Genomic DNA, 22,782 nt, shown 5'->3' on the forward strand with positions numbered 1-22,782 from the left:
ATGCCAAGTCGAAGTGGCAGTGAAACTGCACAAACAGGCCTTGCAATGGCAAGCCCGGGGCATGGTTAAGGGGCAACTTATGTTGGTGGCACAATCAGTGCTGCAGGCCCACTAGTAGCATTTAATCTACAGGCCCTGGGCACATGTAGTGCACTTTACTGGGGTCTTAAAAGTAGGTTAAATAAGCCAATTGGGTATGAACCAATGTCACCATGTTTTAAGGGAGACAGCATATGCACTTTAGCACTGGTTAGCAGTGGTAAATTGCACAGAGTCCTAAAACCAGCAAAAACAGTGTCCAAAAAATGGAGGGAGGCAGGCAAAAAGTTAGGGGTGACCACCCTAAGGCTGTCCGGTTCAACACTCACAATTTTAGAATTTAAACATTTTCAATATTAATTACGGATGACAAAATAATTGATGATACTCATTCGTCATAAACAGCTAACAACCATCGACAAATCCTGATAATTGTGGCAGGTTTTAGTTGTATGTCAGTTGTTGTGTTATATATCTGGATGCAATAACAGAAAGCTCAGGAGAAACCAAAATACCTGTTGGATGGCATCCTGGTTAGAACATTTTCTTCCGAAGTCAATCAATCACACAATGCAACACACTGGGCAAACACACACTTTAAAGGGCCTGACTTTGTTGAGCTGTACAACTTGCACAGTACAGTAACTATTGAACATATTAATGCTTTAAGATATGGGGCTGTTTTAATTGTGTTTAAATATTTCCAGACTACAGGTTCACAATTGCTTTATAAACCTTCTTTCTTTGTTACAAAATTATCTATTAAGATTAGCTTCACTGCACCATTTGCCAATCTTTTGTCAAACAATTCTTTGGTTAAGATCCCCTCCAAATGCCATGTTTGTCCATTGGGTTCTCTTGCTTGGCTTGCTACATAAAAGACATACACCACTTTTACAAACCACCACATTCAAACGTCACCAGCTGCCACAGTCCTTGTCTGTGCATTTTTACTCTTTCTTTTCTACTTCAAAGTTTGTGGAAAATACAAAAGCTTACAAGCAATTTATCTCTTTACATTATGCACGAGTAGTTTGCAAGAGTCTTACCTTTTAGTGCCTCATTGATGTAATTCTCTATATAGTACACTCGCAGTTTGTCTTGGATCAAATTCTGGCCATCGTCAATGCCATTGGCTAAGATATAAACTGGAATCTTCCCATATTTTGATTTTACCCAATTCAGAACTTTGCGTAGACCCCAAGGAACCACAGCCATCCTCTTTGGAGAAAAGAGCCATGTGATATCATTTATTGGCTGCACTCCATAATAGTGGTCATACTTTGACACATCTTCCTTTTCCCAGTAGACAAGCGTAGTGGTGTAATGACTCAAGGCAAAAAAGTCAAATGATCCCTGAATGAGTTTTCTCTCATCATCAGAAAAATATGGCAAATAGAAGTTATAAAGATCAAAGCTGTTCCTTTGGCTCAGCCATTCTCTCATCACACGTGGATAATCACCATTACCAAATATTGGTTCAGCAAGCCAACCTATGTCAAACTCCAGAATCCTTTTGGTTGCTTCCTTGTCATTGTGAGAGAAGGGGCAAGCAGGTTCCACCCAATCAGCCTGCAAGGCTATTGAAATCTTACCTCTTTGAGCTTTCCTAAATTCTTTGTCATAGAGGTGCCATGCTAGTGCATGAGCCTTCAGCAAATTGTGCCCTGAAGTGTATGTGATGTTTCTCATGTAGGGTTCATTGAGCGTGATCCACACTCCAACATGGCTGCCAAGATGCTGAAAGCAGAGTTTAGCATAATCCACAAAAGCCTTGACCGTCTCAAAGTTTTCCCAGGCTCCATGCTTGAAGAGCGTAAGGGGGAGACCCTGATTCAAAGTAGTTGGCTGCCATAGGGCAACAACTGGAGTGATGTTGACTCTAGCTAGTTCACTGACAAAACACTGGTAGTAGTGAAGCATTGTGTGGTTGATAAGTGTTAGGTTCCCAAGCGGCAGAATCCAAGACCATGTGAGTGAAAAGTGAAAGTGGTTCACGTGCATTTCTTGGAGAAGAGCAATTTGGCGCCGGATAGAAGCAAAATCAGCACAGTGAGGTTTGCGCCTCTGGCTGATGACACCCACTTTTATAAGCTTCTTGCTGACATTAAAGTCCCACACGTAGATATTAGGATCATTGAATTGGGATAGGGTTGTATCAATCTGCAATGAAAAAACAGATGAGAATTAAAGATGATTTCTCTATGTACAGTAACTGAAGCATGGTAGACTCAATGCTCTCTGGTCTGGTCACAGCATTGTTAAAAATTATTGATTGGTTAAACTAACAAAGATTAGCAAGATACATCATTAGCAACATTTATATTCTCTATAAGTAGTGACAGTTAAAATCATCTTGTATTGTGAATACCTTTCCATCGTACAATGATTCTTTCACTACTTTTATTCTAGCTCAGTGAAAAAAATGGTGTAAGGTACATAGCTGCCAAGTTTCCTAGGTCTATGTGAGATGTGGTATTCCAGTGATGTTTTATAATTGAATAAGAGAGACTACAAATAGCAGAATTCAAAGAAACAACCTAAACTGGAGCAGCACAGAACACAATGACCTGGTAAACTTAACAGGGTTCAACATACACAAGGCAGCGCGAGCAAGGAAGGCCAAGAGTGGTAAATGGCACCAGTCTTGTACAAAACACAGCAGTGCTGAAGCTAGGGGTGTGGGCGGTGCTGCAGCACCACTTATTTCACAAACGCGAGCAGTATGAGAATAGAAGACAACTGTGTTTTGAAGTATTTGTTTGACACCACTCGGTTCGGAGATTGATCATGGAATGTCAATTGCTGGATCTAGCAAACCCAAACTCTGTTGTTATATTTTCTAAGAAGGTATTGCTAGCTATTTTTGTTTACTAAGCAAATGCTATGATTGTCTCACAGCAAAATATGAATAATGTGTATATTTAAGCTAATGACACTCAATGAGACCAGGAGCGTGGCCCTGCTGGATTTTTGAAAAAGGAAAAATAAGATGATAATAACATACCCTACGTTATCATCATTTTATTTTTCCTGGGAATAAGGGGCGGGGCTGGGCTGGAGGGAGAGGGCCGGAGGAGCGCTATGCATCACAATGTGCGCATGTCAGTTTGGCCAGACATGTTGGGCCGGCCAAACAGACATGCGTACTTTGCATGTTCTCTACTCAGTTGTATTGAACAGCCAAGTGGAGAACATACACAGGCTCCCAGTCTGAGTGGCGAAGCAGGCCACTCAGACCAATCATGACACCCAGGAACAGGAAGCGGATGAGGACGGAGGGGAGACAAGTGTGTCTCCCCTCAAAGGTAGTTTAAAAAAAAATATATATTATTATTCTTTTTTAACCCCTCCTGTCCCGCCCCGTCTCACCACCCCCGTTCAGTAGCAGTCGCCACTGGCTGAGACACAGGGGAGGGTGGAACGAGAAAGTTAATTCAGAGGTTTCTTAAATACGCCACTGTAAAATCCATCTACTTCTTTCTTTGTAAAGAGTACAAATATTTTTAAAGTACCAGGCTCATTGGAAGTGCACATGCATATTATTTTAACGCTATTGGGAGTCTGGAATTGTTCTGCATAGTTGCGTCTTTTTGAATGGGAATTAGGACTTTGACAGTTTACTAAACAGGGTATTTTGCATTACAATATTTTCTGCAGTAACCACAAGTTCCATGCATTAATGATATACAATATGGCCCCAGCTTGGAAATATCATGAGGGAGTAGCACTACGGTCTACACCTTGTTTCTTTTCCCCAGGCCTAATTTGCCTTTCAAGAATGAGTTTTGCAGGTCGAAATGGGGGATAATATGCAGTTTGGGAATAATCACACAGCAAAATCCCATGTTGTTGGTATCAGGACAATTATTCCACATGTGAAAAGCGCATGGGGAAATCCAAAACCTTTCTTCTCGGAACTTGAAATACCAAATGGGAGCACATGTACATTTGTACCTGATTATAGAAAGCCTTATATATGTTATACTAAGCAAGACCATCTCCATAAAATACTTAGCATTTGCAAAACCGTGAGGATGGATTCATGCATGCAATTTGAGCAAGTGGTTAATTCCTAACTACATACACTCTGCATCTCCAGACTATGGCATTGTAAGAAGCAAGGAGTATTCTCAAGGACCAAAGCATGCTCTTAAAATATCGTTTTCAAAGTACTCCAATGTTTGTAGTCTTGAACCTTTAAAACACTAGGGCTGTAATGCAGCCACAATGCAAATTTGAATACTGAGATGGAGGTCCTTTGTCCCAGACAGACCTCTATCCTAGCATTCATTCATGTGCATAATGAAATGCACTGTCAATTTCTGTAACATTCATTTCAATGTAGAGGAGTACACCTTCCTGTGGATAGCTATTTTCCCACAGCAAAGCATTAAAGAGCCTTTAAAAGCACAAAGCAAGCCAGCTAAATTTAAAGCATTATGCTAAAAGAAGTAATTGTCAATTTGCACTTTATGATTTTTCAACACATTATAACTGTGTTATTGGTATTTGCACTCTAAGGCTTTGTGGACTGTGCAAAAAGTAAAATAACTCGTTGAAATACCTCATCATTTAAAATTGTATTTGAACCTCATCTACGGCTTAGGAGAGCCCTTTTGTAAGAGACATGTGAGGACAGTAAAGTAGGAAAAAGGTCAAAAAGCAAGCTAACTGTGAAATGAAGTGAAAAGTGAAGTGAAGGAGAGCCAAGTCACTAAAACCTAGTTGACACCTGCAGGGGTGTAGCTTGGTCAGTAAGATTGGGGGGAGGGGGCACTTCGGATTTTTTCGACAATCAAGATGGCATATAGGCGGTCATTCTGACCGCGCCGCCATGCCGTTACCGCCATTTGGCCGCTCCGCGGTCAAAAGACCGTGGCGGCCATTCTGGCTTTCCCGCTAGGCCGGCGGGCGCCCGCCAAAGGAGCGCCCGCCGGCCCAGCGGGAAAGGCCCTGCAACACAGAGGCCGGCTCCGAATGGAGCCGGCGGTGTTGCAGGGGTGCGACGGGTGCAGTTGCACCCGTCGCGATTTTCACTGTCTGCTATGCACACAGTGAAAATCACGCTGGGGCCCTGTTAGGGGGCCCCTGCACTGCCCATGCCAGTGGCATGGGCAGTGCAGGGGCCCCCAGGGGCCCCATGACATCCGTTCCCGCCATCCTGTTCCTGGCGGTAAAAACCGCCAGAAACAGGATGGCGGAAAGGGGGTCGGAATCCCCATGCTTGCAGCGCCTCCCGCCGGATCCCCTTTTCTGACCGCGGCTTTACCGCCGCGGTCAGAATGGGCACTGAAGCACCGCCAGCCTGTTGGCGGGGTTTCCGTTGCCCGCGGCCCTGGCGGTTTAGGACCGCCAGGGTCAGAATGAGGCCCATAATGTTTAAATACATCATACGACAAGCAGGGTGCATGGGAGTAGCTTACGGGCAGTGGAAAGAGAGAGGAATGTAGATTGGTAGGAGTACTTACTGAGAGAAAATATAATATTTTGCAAAATTACCAATATTTGTGAGGACTTTAAAAACTGACATGAAGAGAATGTGAGTGTGTTTCTGTCTGAATGTATGTTAAAATTCCTGGTGAAATACTGCAGACATCTCACCATACCTGATTGAAAGCATCTGTACCCAACTATTTATCAGAAAATTCATTTAATAGGGTGGTGTAGCACCCCACACACCCGCCCTGAAGCTACTTCTTCCTAGAAAGGTATGAATTTGGTAGAAAATTGCTTCAGAGCTAGTATTTACCACCCTGGAAAGCAATTCCTATTGATCTGAGAATCAGAGAAAACTTTCATAGGTTCCTTAGCGTCTCATTTCTTTTTTATGCAGTATATAATGAGACATTTTTTACTCCAAATGAACTCTCCCAACCTCACAGTCATTTGCAGCTCACTCTATCATCCCTCATATCTTGTCAGCAAAGGCCTAAGTCCTTCTAAACACCCATGAATCTTCTAACCTATCAAGGTTCAGCATCCATTCTGCCTGGTAGTCACATGTGAGGTTTGGAAGAGCACCATCTTTGACCCTGTTTGATCTAACCCAGTGGTTCTTAACCTCTTGACTTCTGTGGACCCCCACTCAAATTTTACTGGAACAAAGGGAGCCACACTAAATTATTTTTGGGATCCGAGGTCTCCACACTGAGTATTATTGGAAGCTGGGGACCCCAGCATAAGCATTTTTGATGATTTGAAGTGCAAAACAATACACACAAAAAAACAGAAACAAGCATTCATCAAACAAACGCATAGATGCTGAAATATTTAATTTAATTCACAAAAACAAATAAATATCAGAACTTTAATTTTATTGGTAACTGTAATGTAGGCCACTGATACTGTGGCCCTCGTTATGAGTTTGGCGTTATTCGGACAAGACCGCTGTGTGAAATGGCATGACCTTACGGGCAGCAGTGGCGGAATAGTGACCACCGGAATATGAGTTACAAAACACAAACCACCAAAATACAGACACAAAACCAACACCGCCAGGCCAACCCACGGCAAATGAGTGATTGATCAATCGCTGGGTCCGCCACACCAACACCATTCCAACCATCATATTATGAATCAACCTCCAGCACAGTGGAACATGCACGGCGGACAACGTAGGCGGTCCACACCGTGGCGGAAGAAAAAGGTAAGGCGGAAAGTAGCTAACACCACACTGGCTAGTTTAAATATCACACACCTTAGAACCATACACACACCACACACACCTGACCACGCCACCATATAACCCCCAACAAGCTATTGCGACATATGCGAGCATCCACAGGCACACCCGAGACCAAACACACATGAAACCTGGCAAACAAAAATCACACAGCACACATTGCACAAAGCAACACCGCAGCTCACCAGCACACACAGCCATACACTCCCACATCACCACACACCCCGTACTCCATCCGACACGCAGAACACATTCCTACCCTTCAACTTGTCACACCAGAAGCACCCACAGTTAACCGACAATGAGTTACAGGTCGTGGTGGACGAGATCATCACAGTAGAGCCACAGCTCGTGGGTGTCCACGTACAACAAACATCAATAGCCAAAAAGACGGAGTCATGGCAGAGGATTGTCAACAGGGTCAACGTAGTCGGCACATACCCACGCACAAGGGAGGACATCAGAAAGAGGTGGAACGACCTTAGGGGGAAGGTACGGTCCATGGCCTCCAGGCAGAGGATAGCCAGTAACAAGACCGGCGGTGGGCCCCCACCACCTCCCCTCCAGCTGACAACCTGGGAGGAGAGGCTCCTGAACATCATGTATCCCGAGGGCCTGACTGGCATCAGCGGAGGACTCGACACTGGTAAGTCAGCAATACCCACCAAGCACCAACTACCCATGCCCAGCATGCCACCCCACCACTCACCAATCCACTGCAACCCACCACAATGGCCCTGTTGAAACACCCCACACTCCTCCTCTGCATGCCACACCACCCCACTCCCTCCTTTCTTACTCACCCACCCTGAATGCATGGATGCCAACCACAGTGTGAAGAACCACAGCTCCCTCAATCCAATCCAATCTAAACCAATGTCTGCTGTGCAATAGGTGTTATTGCTAACACTGGGAAACAAGTCGAGCCACTGCATGCTTTCACAACAGGAACACAACAACAACAGTCACACAACTAACATTTACAGTATCTATCCACAGGTACCCCTGCCATTGACACCCTGCAGAGGACTCCAGGCTCAGACAGCCCTCCCCAGGATGAAAGACCCACAGGATGTCTGGATGAGGACGACTTGCCTGGGACATCTGGGGCCACTGGGAAGCCCACCAATGGCACACCCACCCTGGACACACCAGAAGACTCTACCCATGTGGCAACAACACCACAGCCAGACACCTGTGCCCCAGTGGCTCATCAATCTGAGTTGTGCACTGTAGCACAGCGGCCAGAGACAAGGGCACCCACCCCAGACAATGATGGCTCTGGTGCTACTGGGAGTGGGCACACTGTGCCAGGGGCAGACAGGCACAGGGGGCGAGGGGTAGTGGGAAGGGAACCGTGACCCAAGGTTTGGGACAGCCACACCAACTGACTACCCAGGTGTACCAGCACACCCAGGATACAGTGGCCCAGATACTCTCCACGGTGCAGGAGACCCAGCGGCTGCAAGGGCAATACCATCAGGAGGCCATGCAACAGTGGCAGGCCCACAATGCCACCATGGCCTCCACCGTAGGAGTGCTCAGGGCCCTGACCACTGTCATGCGAGTCCACCACCGACCGGCAGGCCCATACCACTGGCCACATCCCATCACAACCCTCCACCTCAGCGGCAGCCAGTGACATGGAGGCCGCACCACAGGTCTTGCAGGACACCAGCATCTCCACCCCTGTAGATGAGGAACCCCAACGCAAGTGAGGATGTCCAAGTAGACAGCCAGCCAGACATGATGCCCAGACCAAGACCACTGCCAGGAAGTGACCCTCTCCTGAACATTCTCCCTTGTGTGTGACACCCTGTCGACTGTCCACTCCCATATCTCTGTCTACCCATGGCCAGCAGACTGGACCTGGACTACCTACAACTGATGATCACCTCTGCCATGACCCCAATCATCACCCCTCACACTTGTACATCACAAATAAACTACAACTGAGCACCTTCCATGTCTACATATTCATTTGCCATGAGTGTACAAGTGGCAACCCATCACCCAGCACATTCATGGGAGGGTGACAGCGGGGGAGGAAAATGGCGGGAGGTTGATCGTGGAGCAGGCAGTGTCTGTACATATGTGTCAATGGAGGCAACAGCCCAGGCAGGGATCACAGAACATCACAACATTGTCCTGAAAGGAGAGCAAGATAGGGACATGAATCACTGCAGGAGTCACAGATGCCAACTCCACACAAATGCACTGTAGGAACAGGTATCCAGGTCATACATGCCAGGAAGGTCCATATTCATGTGGCCAGTACCAACACACATACACAACATATTCCAACCAAATGGTCCCACCCTCGCATCGCCCAGCCCCAGACCTGGCCCCATACCCACTGCCACCAACATCAATGTTGCACTGCCACCCAGTGTCGACTACCAGGATGGATGCCGCACACATGAAATAACCCTGTGTGGCACACACATAGCACCTGGAGTGGCAACTCAGGGAACATTCCACTTACACATTGATGACACCAGTGCACCAGCACAACACCTGCCTGACCATATGCCTGATCTGTACACTGTGACTACCTCAGTCATGGGCACATGTGACACCCCCAACCCACCCAGAGTCAGATCGGCAACCATCACGGTCAGTGGTCACAGACAACAGGTGGCACCAGGGACAAGGCGAATAGTTGTAGGGAACACATACCACACAGTTTGCACATACCTGTATCTCAGCCAAAGTAATGTCTAATCATCTCCGCCCTGGAGTCTTCTGAACCATCATCCTCCTCTTCATCACTGCCCATGTCCCCTTCGTCAGCCACTGGCTGTCAGGGAGACCAGATCCTCTGGGCCTGCGTACGCTCCCAACATGTCCACCACTAGACAGCTCCAAAACTCTGATAGAAATATCACAGAGCCTGAGAGAGTCCAAGGGGGGGAAAAGGGGATTAGGATGGGAACAGCTGGGAAGGAGACCTATAGGAAGCAAAAGGTTAAACAACACAATATCAAGATATTATCACATTGATTTTCACTAGACTATGATTCTTAGCATTGTCATACTGTAACCATGGATAACTTAAGTCGGGACTATAACTAGACCTCAAGACGTCTGGGTACCTGGGAAGGAATCAAGAATGGTTAATACAACTTTTGATATGAACTTCTCATGAAATGTCACATATTGTCTAGGAATATAAGAACCTTCTAGAATTATGTTTTCAGAACAAACATTGCCTCTTTACATGAGGACAAAAGGTAATCTGAACATTCCCTGGAAAACAATAGGAATTATACTAAAGACTTAATATGCACATAGAATGTAACATCTTGAATTTAACACCTTTGCAGAAAATTCAAAAGCCCTGGATAATTGTGTGCACTTCAGGAAACACTACACATCAAAGTTTTAATTGCCATGAAATGATCGCGCACACTGTAAGCGATCTGAACACCTAGATTTAAATGCGGGAAATGAATTGCGCACACTGCCGATTCCAACAAGTATATGCAAATGCCATGAAATGATCGTGCACTCTGTAAGCGATCTGAACATCAAGGTTTAAATGCGGGAATGAATTGCGCGTCTTGCCGATTTGAATGCCACCATGCAAATGCCAAGAAATGGTAGCGCACACTGAATATCAAGAGTTAAATGCAAGGAATGAATGGGGCGTCTTGCCGATTCGAATGCCACCATGCAAATGCCAAGAAATGGTAGCGCACACTGAATATCAAGAGTTAAATGCAAGGAATAAATCGTGCGTCTTGCTGATTCGAATGCCACCATGCAAATGCCAAGAAATGGTAGCGCACACTGAATATGAAGAGTTAAATGCAAGGAATGAATCACGTGTCTTGCCGATTCGAATGCCACCATGCAAATGCCAAGAAATGGTAGCGCACACTGAATAACAAGAGTTTAATGCCAGGAATGAATCGCGCATCTTGCCGATTCGAAAGCCAACATGCAAATGTCAAGAAATGGTCGCGCACACTGTTGCCGACCCGAATCTCAAAAGTCAAATGCCAAGAATGAATTACGTGTCTTGCCGATTTGAATGCCAACATGTAAATGCCAGAAAACACAAGCACATTCACACGCACAAGGAAAATCTTTCAACATGAAAGCTAGGCCCAAAAACTTGAATGCCTTTGAAAACGGGGTCGGGGGCCCAGCCCGACCTCCGTCTTACCGCCCTTTTCAAGGATCACCAATACAATGAAGGGCAAGGCCTGGAAGGTCAAAGTAGGCCTCTGGAACAGGAGCTCAGGAACTTGCTGCTGCTCTGCACCGGGACCTCTGAATGGTGAGCACGTGGAGCTGGGCTAGATCCCTTATATGGAGTCTGGCCCAGCCCACAACCACACCCAGTCATGCTGCAGAGAAAGCTTCTGGAAGGCCCTAGAAAGGGACCACACCCTAACACACTCAGTAAGTCTGCAGCAATACCTTGCAAAAAAACAGTTATTGCAAACATCATTAACAGTGTTTTTCAAGGTGAAAGTCTGCAATGCAAAAGGTTAACATACTGCATATAAACACAATGCATGAAATATGCTCTTGCATAAAGGGTTTTTGCATTTTAGTCGCCCGTAGAGCGCGCACTGCCCTGATGTTGACACTGGCACAGCTACCCCCTCCTCCGCATCTAGCAATGGGATGTGACGCATTAGGGCCAGATTGTGCAGCATGCAACAGGCTACAATGATCTGGCACACCTTCTGTGGGTTGTAGAACAGGGCACCCCCGAAGACATGCAAACACTGGAACCTGGCCTTCAGCAGACCAAAGCGTCTCTCAATGACCCCTCTGGTACGACAGTGGGCCTCATTGTAACGGTCCTCTGCAGCTTGGATGCCTCACGGGTGTGAGGAGCCATGGCAGGTTGGGATAGCCAGAGTCACCTGTGTGCATAGAAGGAAGAGGTATATCAGGACCGGGAGGGCAATAGGGCAGGGACACAAGGGTGCAGTGAGCTGAGGGGCACACATATGCAGGGGTACATACCGATGAGCCAGACACGGTCCCTCTGGAGTGGTGCCATCATGTGTGGGATGCTGCTGTTCCGCAGGATGTAGGAATCATGCACATAGCCTGGGTACTTGGCCTTCACCTGGGAGATGTACTGGTCCACGACACAAACCACCTGCACATTTTGCGGTTTATTTACACCTGTTCATTCTTCCTGGGTGGCACCAGGGCAATGTGGGTACCGTCAATGGCACCTATGACATGTGGGATGTGTGCCACAGCGTAGAATGCAGCCTTGACAGTGGGCAAATCTGCAATTTGGGGGAACCAGATGTAGCTGGACATATGTTTAATTAGGCCACACAGTACATGCCTCAGGACGTTGCTGAACATGGGCTGCGACATTCCACTTGCGAGGCCCACTGTGACCTGGAAGGAGCCTGAGGCAAGGTAGTGGAGGACTAACAACACCTGCACAGTGGGAGGGATGACATTGGGATTGCGTAAGGCAGGCAACAGATCCGTCTCCAACTTGGCCACTAAATCCATTATGGTCACACGATTCAGGCGATAGGTCTGGATGATGTGACGCTCCTCCTGGGTGGCAAGGTCTACTAGGGGCCTGTACACCGGTGCATTCCTCATCCTCAACTGTGCATAGTACCTGGGAACAGGGGAGAGATGTTAACATGTCGTGCAGCATAGACGTATGCCGCACTAAATTTCACACACATCACACATTCTAAATGTGAAATGGTTGCTGCCTGCCTGCCACGCATGGGACAGGTGGAGGTGAGATCATCCTGCCAGGGTAATAGGTCATGGCAGTAGGCGTCACGGCCGCCGTGCTACTCACCATTGGCTCACACTGTTGCCAATAGGAGTCAGGAGCCAATGGTCATCACCGCCGGCGGTGACTGTTATGTCCGCGGCAGACGTGACTGCCATTTCATGTGCTCATGCTCACTTGACTCCTAAGCCTCATGCACTGAAGACCTCCACTGCATGTGCTGCTATGTACTGACTCTGATAGCCAAGATGCTGCGTTCAGCAGGAGACAGGGCCCCAGCCTTCACCCAGGAGGAGTTGGAGCGGCTTGTGGACAGAGTCCTGCTCCTGTATGGACAGTTGTATGGGGCACCAGAGCAGCAGGTGAGTCCATTATCATTGTCCTGTATGTGAGTTGTGTACATGGGGATGTGGGCCTTGGTAGGTGGCAGTCTGAATGGAGCATGGACATGGGTGAGGGGCCGAGGGCTACGTTGGCTGACGACATGTGGGTGTGGAAGTGTGATGAGTGCTGTCCACTACTGTCCCAGGAATGCCACCCTACATGACTGTGTTCTTCCGTCTGTGTCACCCATGCAGGTCAGCACACATCAGAAGAAGGAGATTTGGGGTGCCAAGTGCAAAGTAAGTGCAGACCCTGGGGATCCATGCCCAGCAGAGCACCCACTGCAGAATGCGGTGGGAGGACCTCAGACGCTGGGCCCGGAAGACCATGGAGGCCCCGCTGGAGACATCCTCCCAACGAGGGAGAAGTGCCCGTCGGACCCCGACCCCTCCTAATGGCCCGCATAATGGCAGTGACATGTGTTGACATGGTGGCTCTGGGTGGGCACCATTGGGTAGCTGTGGCGTGGATGCTAGGTACACTGATGTCCTCCATGGGTTGTGTCCATCTAGGCAGGATTAACATCACAGGTGTAAGTAATGCCATGCAGTCAGTGGTGGCGGGGCAGACTCCTTCAATTAAAACTGTGTGGCCACCTACTTGCTAGACCTGCTTACCAGCACATGGCAATTGGATCTTCAGAGCTGGGGTGTCAGGGCATTGTGATTGGTCCTGACCAACCACTGTGCCAGGGGTGTATCCATATCCTCAATCAGCTGACATGCACTGCATGTATGGTGGGGTGGGTGCACAAAGGGGTGACAGTGCTTCTTAACATTAGGCAAGGGGGCCTGCCAAATAGCCATGCAGGATCCTCTTGGGTGTCCAGTCCTTTGCATGCTTGTCTCCCCACGGCCAGGGGTGTGGGCAGGTACTGGACAGGTGTGGCGGGTATGACACTCCTCATGTAAAGATATGCCTCAGTCAGACCATCAGCGGTTGACATGTGCATTGTAGCAGTTCCCTCCATGGTGTCACCAAGTAGTAGGATGTTCAGAGGTGAGCATTATGTATAAGGTCATGGCATCAAATGCTGATGTTCTACCCTGCGTGACGATTGTGCTGGCATTGACCGATTGCACCCTGTCTCTCTTTCTCTCCCTCCCTGTCCTTCTCTGTCTTTGTGTGTATCAGCATCATCTGGCGAAGGAGAAGGGGCACCAGCGAGTGGGGAAGCTGCAGCCCACGATACCCAGGAGGCTGACACCAGTACAGCCAAGGGGACCAGTGGGACTGAGGGTGCCAGCGGGGAGACAGGATCGACGACTACATCTTCAGATTCCTCTGGCTCCTTAGTGGTGGTGGAACCATCTGGGACCACCCTAGCACCATCCTTGTCCGCCACCCCCATACCAGCACCACCCTCCCTGTTGCTCCCCACCCAGTTGCCCGTGCCTACTCACCCAAGAGGGTGGGCATCTCCTTCGCTGCAGGCACCTCTGCCCCTACCCAGTCAGCTCTGCTGCCCTCAATGAGGAGGCTATTGACCGCCTGAGGTCCATCTCTGTGGGGCAGACAACTATTGTGAATGCCATCCAGGGACTGGCATCCCAGATTCAACAGTGCAATGCGTTCCTGGAAGGCATTCACAGTGCCTTGTCTGGCATACAGAGATCGTTTCAGGTTCTGGCCTCCTTGTTGATGGCAGCCAGTGTCCCTTCTTCTTCCGTCCTCTTTCCAGCTACCTGTTCCCAATCCCACATCCCTCTCCCCTCACCCATCCAAGGCACACCTACTGACCCACATGCATCCACATCAACAGACATGGTAGGCAAGGACAAACATAAGCACCACAGATGCCACCACTGCCATGCACACACTCAAAACACCCATGCAGACATGTCAACATCCACACCCTGCACCGACTCCCCAACCACCTCCCCCCTCCCAGTCGACACACCACTCACACCTGCAGTCAGCATAACATCAGTCACTGTTCCTGCCACATGTGTCCTCACTGCCACCGTCACCTCATCTTCTGACCATGGTCCATGCACCCCATACACCACAGGTGCAGACATCACAAGTGTCAACACACCCACATGCAGCACATCCATCATACCTTCAGACATCACCCCAACATTCACTCACACTTCCCCCTTGCCATTTCCCTGCATCCCCTCCCACCTCCTCCCAGTACATCTAATTGCACACACTCACCCACCCTACAGTCCCCTAGCACACACATTTCATCTACCCACGCACCTGCACCCATGGCACATCCACATACACACCTCGCAACCATACCCACTCCCTCCACTCCCAAACGTCTTTCCAGTGACCTCCCATATGTACCCAAAAAACGTTTCCTGCGCAAATTTTCCCTGTTCTCCACCACTGATCCAGTCCCTGTTCCCTCAAGTGCCCTGCTACCCCTCCTATGCCCCTGCCTACCCCATCCCATTCTGCCACTGCCTCTGCCCATGCCCCTTCACCACCTGCCACTTCCGCCCCTGTCACATCCAGTGCTCCTGCTCCCAAACCAAAGCCCACTCCCTTCTCTTCCCAGGCCAAGCCCACTTCCTCCACTTCTAAGGCCAAGCCCATGCCCACCCCCCTTGCTAAGCCCCCGCCATCCAAGGGAAAGCCCAAGCCACAGCCCACTGCTAAGCCCCCACCATCGAAGGGCAAGCCCAGGGACCCCCCATCTAAGGGCACCTATAAGGGCCCCCCCTCTCCAGGCCCAGATGGAAGGATCCCCCTCCAAGCCCAAGGGCTCCCCCCACCCCTGAGGTGCCTGCATTCCCCATTGATGCCCCTGCCCTGTGGATGTATGCATTTTGCAGTCAGGAGTCAAGTTGGGGCGTCATCTTGTGCTCAGTGTGCTCTGGGCACTATGGAATTTGGACTGGCAATTGGGCCTGCATGTACATTTGTTGTTGCAATATATGGATCTCATGAGACACTACACCGTTGGTGTCGTTCTTACCTACCTCATCCTGGCTTTCATTCACCATGTATGTGTGGTGGTGGTGGATACTGGTGTGTGTGTGTGTGTGTGTGTGTGTTGGTACAGGTGTTTGTTTGCTTGTGTATGTGTGGGCATGGCTTCCCATGTCATGTGTGTTGTGTGTGTGTACTAACATCGTTCCCTCTAGTGTGTGCTAGGCTGGTGTACTTACGGTTGGTGTCTTGGTCGCTGTCGCTGGTCCGAGAGTTGCAGGGCCAGGTAGAGGATTGGAAGGAGTTGCAATTCGCGTGCCATGGCTCCTATGGACGTGGCTGTGTTGCTGAAGGTGGGTGTTCCCTTTATATTGTTAGTTTCTGCCAGGCTTTTGGTGGCAGTGGTTCCGCCCTGGAAATCCTGGCTGTGTGCAACCTCGTCATTTGGTCGTGGGATGCTGCCAGTCCGCCAGGCTGCAGATGGGTGCTGCCTGGTGCACCGGCACTTCCGCTGTGGCGGGACGAACTGCGACTTGGCTGTGTTCTGCAGGTACCCTTCCAGGACTTGTAATATGGTGATCTTCACCACCAGGCCTGTGGCAATGCGGCCGCCAACTCCACCGCGGCGGTATGCTGACCGCCAAACTCATAATGAGGGCCTATATTCTGTTTGATGCACTTTTCAGGGTTCTAACTTAATTTTTAGCCTCCATTTTCATATTTCTTCACATTTCTAGAACATTTTAAAATATTCAACTTTAACATTTTCTTCTTCATTATACATGCTTTATTACTCTGTTAATAATATTTCAATTTCTAAGCAGTACAGAACCCACTGAGTAGGTCTGAGGACTAGTTAGAGGGAATTAGGGAGGACTATTCTGGAATAGCCAAGTCTTTAACAGTTCGCAAAAAGGAAGTTAATTTTTGGCTGTTTGCAGAGAATGGGGAAGGCTGTTCCATAATGTAGCCGCATTATAGGCATAGGAGCACCTTCCATATTTTTGCCTTCTAACTGTAGGTACTTTGGCCAAATATGCGCTAGAGGATCGCAAAGTTTTCTGGGGAAATATGAAGATAGCAAGGAACAAGAGTTAATAGGCCCTTTGTCAAAGAGTGCCATGTGGGTGATACAAACTGATTTAAATTTTATCCTCTCGCCTACCGGGTGCCAATGGAGGGAGCTCAAGGCTCTTCTGGAGGAATGATGTCTGGGTATGTTGTACAGTATCCGAGGGGTGGAAATCTGTACTCCCTGCAGTTTCCGTATTGTGGCTATTGGAGCTCCTATATATAGAGAAAGTTGCCACAGCGCAGGCAGGAAAGAATGAGAGCCTGGATCACCAACCTCTTCGAAGTAGAAGAAGAAAATTGAGAAGTTTTTCAGAGCATCCTGAGCATGCCGCAGCAGATGGATGCAAGCTTTACTATTTAGAAATCAAAAATCGAGGATTTATCAAGCCACATTCATAGGCTCTTTTTGGATGTTTTTTGGGCAGGAGGGGGACCTAAATAACTCGACCAGCCCAGACTCATAAGGGAGTTAGGATTGTTTCCAAGGATCATCAGTTCCATTCTGTCTCCATTTAGTTTAAAGTACGAACTATTCATGTACCAGGCAGCTTTCTCTAAACAAGTGCCTAATGAGGAGGAGAGGGAAGACCAATTGAGTATCACTTGCATAAGAAATTATTAAAATCCTGAAGGGATGGATGATATCTGCATATGCAAATAAAAAAGACTAGGGCTCAACGACGATCCTTGAGGTACTTCATATTTTAGGGGGAGAGTATCTGACGTGTATCCTCGTCAAAGACCTGTAAAGACCTGACTTATCTACAACACTACTACAATGCATTGTATAGAAAGTGTCCGTAGTATTTCTGTGGCTATTAAATTCCTCACTGATTATGTTCTTGTTTAATGTTTCAGTTCAAATAAATTTCTGCTGCTAGAAATACATTCTTATTTTCTTCATCCAGGGTTCTATCTAGCCATGCAATGTTTCTGATGGTCATATTACATTTTTTTATATGCATTTGCTGCCTTTTGGTGCACTGGTAAGTATTAGACCAATTCCCTGTGAGGTCACAATTTGCATTTATCAGAAATAAAATTCTGAGAGAATCTTTCTAATTTCAAGAATAGAAATATAGGTGAATTCATCTCTGTGATTTCATGAGCAGAGATTATGTCAGTTATCTGTATTATCAAGGAGAAACTTTGAGTGGCCTGTGTTTTATTAAAAACTTAGGCCCAGATTTATGCAAAAGTGGTGTAGCTCGGTGCTGCACTAAAAATAGCAGCGCCGCGCCACTTTTGAAATGCAGGGATGCGCTAAATACGGCACACCCCTGCGTTTCCCCCTGCACCGGCACTGAATTAAGCTGCCTGAGCCAACGCAGGCATTCATGCACCATAGTGCAAGGGTGTCTGCATTGAGGGGATAGATTGTTCATGTGTGTTGCAAAATGCACCGTGGTAGGAAAAAGGTGATCTGGACCTCCGGGAGCTCCTGATGCCTCCTAGTGTTTTATAGAGCTAATCAAGGCCCTGATGACAGACTGAAGAGCAACTCACATTTGAGTCAAATCACAAGTGACAGATACTCTATAGAGAAATTAAAGCAAATCCAAAAATCAAGCTCGTCCTCATTTATTTGATTTTAGATTTATCACAGGGAATGCTCTGGCTTTGACCTTGATGCATCCTATGCCAAAACAGTATTTAAAAGGGGAGACCAAGTATAAAGAGAATTATCATGTTCAAAATAGAAACTAGAAAAATGAATATGGACATCAATCCAAGAATGGCATTAAAAAACAGCACAAAGTTCAAAAGAATCTTTGAAAACAGACGTGAAGATTTACAGTTCAGAATGAGAGAAACCAGACGTTCGTCTTATAGACCATTATTGCATTCAACAGCACGTTAAGCAATCAGAGCACCTTGTAGGACCAAGGCAAACTTAACCTGGAATTATTAAAGCAAGAATCCAGTAAAGTGTTTGGCGAAGTCAACACCCATAAAGTAGAGATTGAGACCCCTCAATAAATTCTACAAGTGATATCACAAGGTATGAGAGGCATTACATAATTCTGTAACTAGAATAAAATGCAAAGGTGTTCCAAATTTGGAAGATGGAAGTCCCAAAAAAAGTTGAAGGTTCCAACATCTTGACTTTCATGATGCACTTGCTGGAGAACTTTCAGAAAGGAATTTTGGCTGGGACAAAAGACACATTAGTATAACCCACTGAATTCCAAATAACGTTTGTATTCCTGGATTGCTTCTATGTGTAACCTCTGTTGAATGCTCTTGTATCCTGGACAAAAGACTAGCCAGCCAAAAATGTCATTGAGGTATCAAGGTAATGAACTGCTACAATTATATTTTTTTAAGTTTACGAAGATAATAATAAAAGCAATATTTTTATGGGTAGTAATTATATCAGGGCCTATTCACAAACTGCATGTTGAGGTAATTTAGTAGTACTACAGTAGTACTTTTAAAGTATTAAACATTCTACTCACAAACCTATAAATGTAAAGCTTCACTTCCATCTCTCCTGTCTTTCTTATGTGGGATCTTCAGAAGAGTGGATGGAAAAAGGGGTATACTTACTACTAAATGGGATGGATTTAGGGAAGAGCAAGGAGGGGGTTAGTGAGACCTCAGGAGGGGTTTAGGAAGGAACAGGCACCCATCCACAAATGGGTAAGCCCATTGCTATTACCAAACTGCACTTATAAAGTTAATACGGCCACAAATGGACCTAAAATAGTGGTAAATTACTCCAGCCTAGAGCTGGAGTGAGTCCAACATTAGTCATGGCAAAACACGGGTACTGAAACTTCCTCCAATAAACACTATTGACGGAAGGGAATTAAAGCTAAATTAAAATCAATGAGTTAAAACAGTTAAACATAAATAATATAATTCAACGCTGGAAAATGAAATATACATCAACAATCTTTTTGAATTAATAAACATTACTTTTATTAGAATATAATTGCATTGCATTTAAATAATCCAATAAATCACTTTCAATCATTATTAATATATGCACATGTATTTTTTAAACTTTAGGTGGGAATTTATTTAATTTACACTTCAGCAAAATATTTGAATTACATGTAATATATTTAAATTAATTAGAAAGATTTAATTAAAAACTAATGCAATAGTGCTATTTTTTCTTTTCTTCTACATTTAAAATAAATAAATACAATTAGTTTACAATAACAATAACAATGACATTTTCCTATACTTTACCATGGGGAGTGCTCCTTTTAGTACAGTACAGTGAACATTTCCCAGGACGAGATCCACACTGATGGACTGTGGGCCTTCAAACTCCTGTTTTACTGCCTGTTTCCAATTCCATCTGGATGCAATCATATTAGGAAGACAATGACTCTTCCCACTTCTGTGCTCTCAATTGCTGTTTTTCAATCGCAAACCTTTATTTCTTCACTGTCCATTTTTATCCACCTCCAGTCTTACTTTAACCATGAGTTTGCACCCCTGAAGCAGGGCACTGGTGGAGAACATGCAATGGCATATTATCTCTTTGGTAACTTCACCATTTTAAATTGATCTTTCAGAGCAGAAGCATACTTTGAATTCCTGGCCATGGCCTTTTAGCTGCTTTGCGTCAGCATACTCCCCAGCTAAATTCATGACCATTTAGTCTATAGGCAGTGCCTTAGCTGAAATCTCAGAGTAAAGAATTCAATGGAGTTACAATTTAGGACTTTGGGATGATATTCATGCTGCAAGATTCAAAAGTCAATAGACTATTGACAACAGTGAAGAGTAAGACTGCACTCCACACTTATCACACCAAATAAGTGAAACCATGAGTGTGTGCTCCATTATTTGAAAATCACATTCAGTGAGTAACACTGGGATACAACATGTAAGACTCACATTCAGTAGGAATGTGCTTTAAGAATTGCACATCAGACCTGAAGAGTGAGATAGTGTTTGAAGAACAAATACTTACACCTGAAGAAGTATTTAGTGCTTGTTCCTTTCTACAATCCTCTGTGTTTCCTACCTGTGATTTTCCTTCTGGTTCTGTGCTTTACTCTCTACTCATTTGCTGTAAAGCATTACTCTGTAAACCTCCTCACTGTTTGGCTCCGAAGCTACAAAAATCTGCTGGACTCCTACTCTGGGCGCAAAACTTCTGAGCACCAGAAACAGATGAGTTATTAACTTGATATGTTATTTACTTCATTATTCAAAATAATGTTGTGTAAAGTTAGAACACTAAAGGCTAATTATGTCCATTCAGCTTTGATTCAGAATTACTTTTAATTTATTTTTCGGATGGAAAAGGTCCCCTGCATGGCTCTGGAGAATGTGTGCCTCTGGTTTCAATTTATTTTGGAAACAATTATGCATTTCTGAGTTTCACCTCAGCCCACACAGCAAATGTGTGGACATTCAGGGCTTCCTGTGTCATGGAGTAGGACCCAGATCGGCTGAGTTCTGTGGGCTTGATGGGCACAACATGGGTACGCTTTTTTAATGAGCATGCCTACCATCAGCTCACCATACTACTGAGAACTGATAGAGGTGTCACTAGCTGGAATATAGTGTCAGGACCCACCTTTTCACTTGTCTTATACCAGGAAGAGTCACCTACTGGCCTATCCTGGATTTTTAAATTGGGCTGCTAGTCATTTGCAACTGAGTCCTTTGTTCCAATGATGTGGGACTTGAATGACACATGGGTATGTATTACTTCCATGTATAGTGGTTGTGACTGGAGTGTGTCTGTGACTGCACAGGAATCCATTTCAATTTACTAAATCTGAGTGGTATCCTAGATGGAGAGTGGATAGAGCCGCAGGCAGCAACATGAATTGCAGAGCATCTCCAGGACATTGCTGAGATCCTTTGTAATGGGGTGGATTTAAAGGCATGCAGAAGAGGAGATAGAAGGTCCTCAGGGAAATTTCCTTATTGTCTCTGAAACATTGTCCACTAGAAAGTACATTCCTTACAAGTTCACAGGGGCTACATGAGAAAGCCTCTTCCTTTTTATTGTCCTTGTTTTGAGTGTCTCCTGACAGGAAACTCCCAACTCTACTCCACCTTTCTGTGAACACGCCAAAACAAAGACTAGTCCCTAAGCTGAAATACACAATTGTTGTCTGAAAGTTTAGTATAAGGATGGGGCAGAGCTCCCAGTCAGTGTGTCACAATTTCTCTATCAGAATATAGGATTCCTCACCAGTGGCAAGGGCTGAGATATTCACCAACTCCTCTTAACAAGAAACCTGAGACATTCTACTGTCAGCCAGGTTATAAGTACCATTACATAAAAAAAGATGCAGTCAGGAAGAGGGGGATATTGAAAAAGCCAAGGAAGCCATGAATTGAGACTCCCACTGCCACTCGGTGAAGATCTGCACTACATATGCAAAAAAGTGAGGTCTGAGTGACTTAGGTGTCCCACAGTGAGTGCTGAGAATTGGTAATGGCAGTGACTGTGAAGCATTTATGTTGGCTAAGTGCATGTTTTGAGGTTTTTCAGCTAAGACAGGCATGTTTTGCAGTTTTTCTGCTAAGATAAACTAGCACCTAGAAGTTTGTGGCACTGACTGATTTCAGGAGGTTTTATCCACCTGACATGTTCCAAAGAGGAAGGCCTCCCCTATCATATGACAGGACATTGATCAATGCCTGATTATTACCATTGAGATCTGAGGTGTGCCCATAACTTTGTTTAGGTGCAAAGGTGTGCCTGGGGAAAGGAGAATCCAGCAAACCAAGATCCACAAGACCACATGCAATGTGACTTGAGATCCTCTCGGGTCACTACCAGAATGGAGTTGCTGATACATTACTGACTGTTTTTTTGCACGCGTACTTACAGGAGACCACAAAATGTTGGCCAGGCTGAGGCAGACACCTGGCACTTCCTGCTTGGGGGTCAATGCATAGGAACACAATGCCTTGAGCGGCGCTGCCCCTACTGTACCACATAGTACAAACCAGTGCTGCATAGCACAAACATATCCAGGGTCTTGGTCTT

The 22,782-nt window shown here is 46.2% G+C and overlaps 1 protein-coding gene across 1 annotated transcript in view; it reads right to left on the reverse strand.

The window, feature by feature from the left end:
* Window positions 1-22,782, reverse strand: part of KL (klotho) — a 308,577-nt gene that overhangs the window by 29,676 nt on the left and 256,119 nt on the right. Inside the window, exon 4 of the mRNA XM_069205555.1 lies at window positions 1,089-2,202. Within this exon, the coding sequence (XP_069061656.1) occupies window positions 1,089-2,202 (1,114 nt within the window). The remainder of the gene's footprint in view (window positions 1-1,088; window positions 2,203-22,782) is intronic.

The sequence above is a fragment of the Pleurodeles waltl genome, chromosome 8 (assembly GCF_031143425.1).
Source record: "Pleurodeles waltl isolate 20211129_DDA chromosome 8, aPleWal1.hap1.20221129, whole genome shotgun sequence".
NCBI lineage: Eukaryota > Metazoa > Chordata > Amphibia > Caudata > Salamandridae > Pleurodeles > Pleurodeles waltl.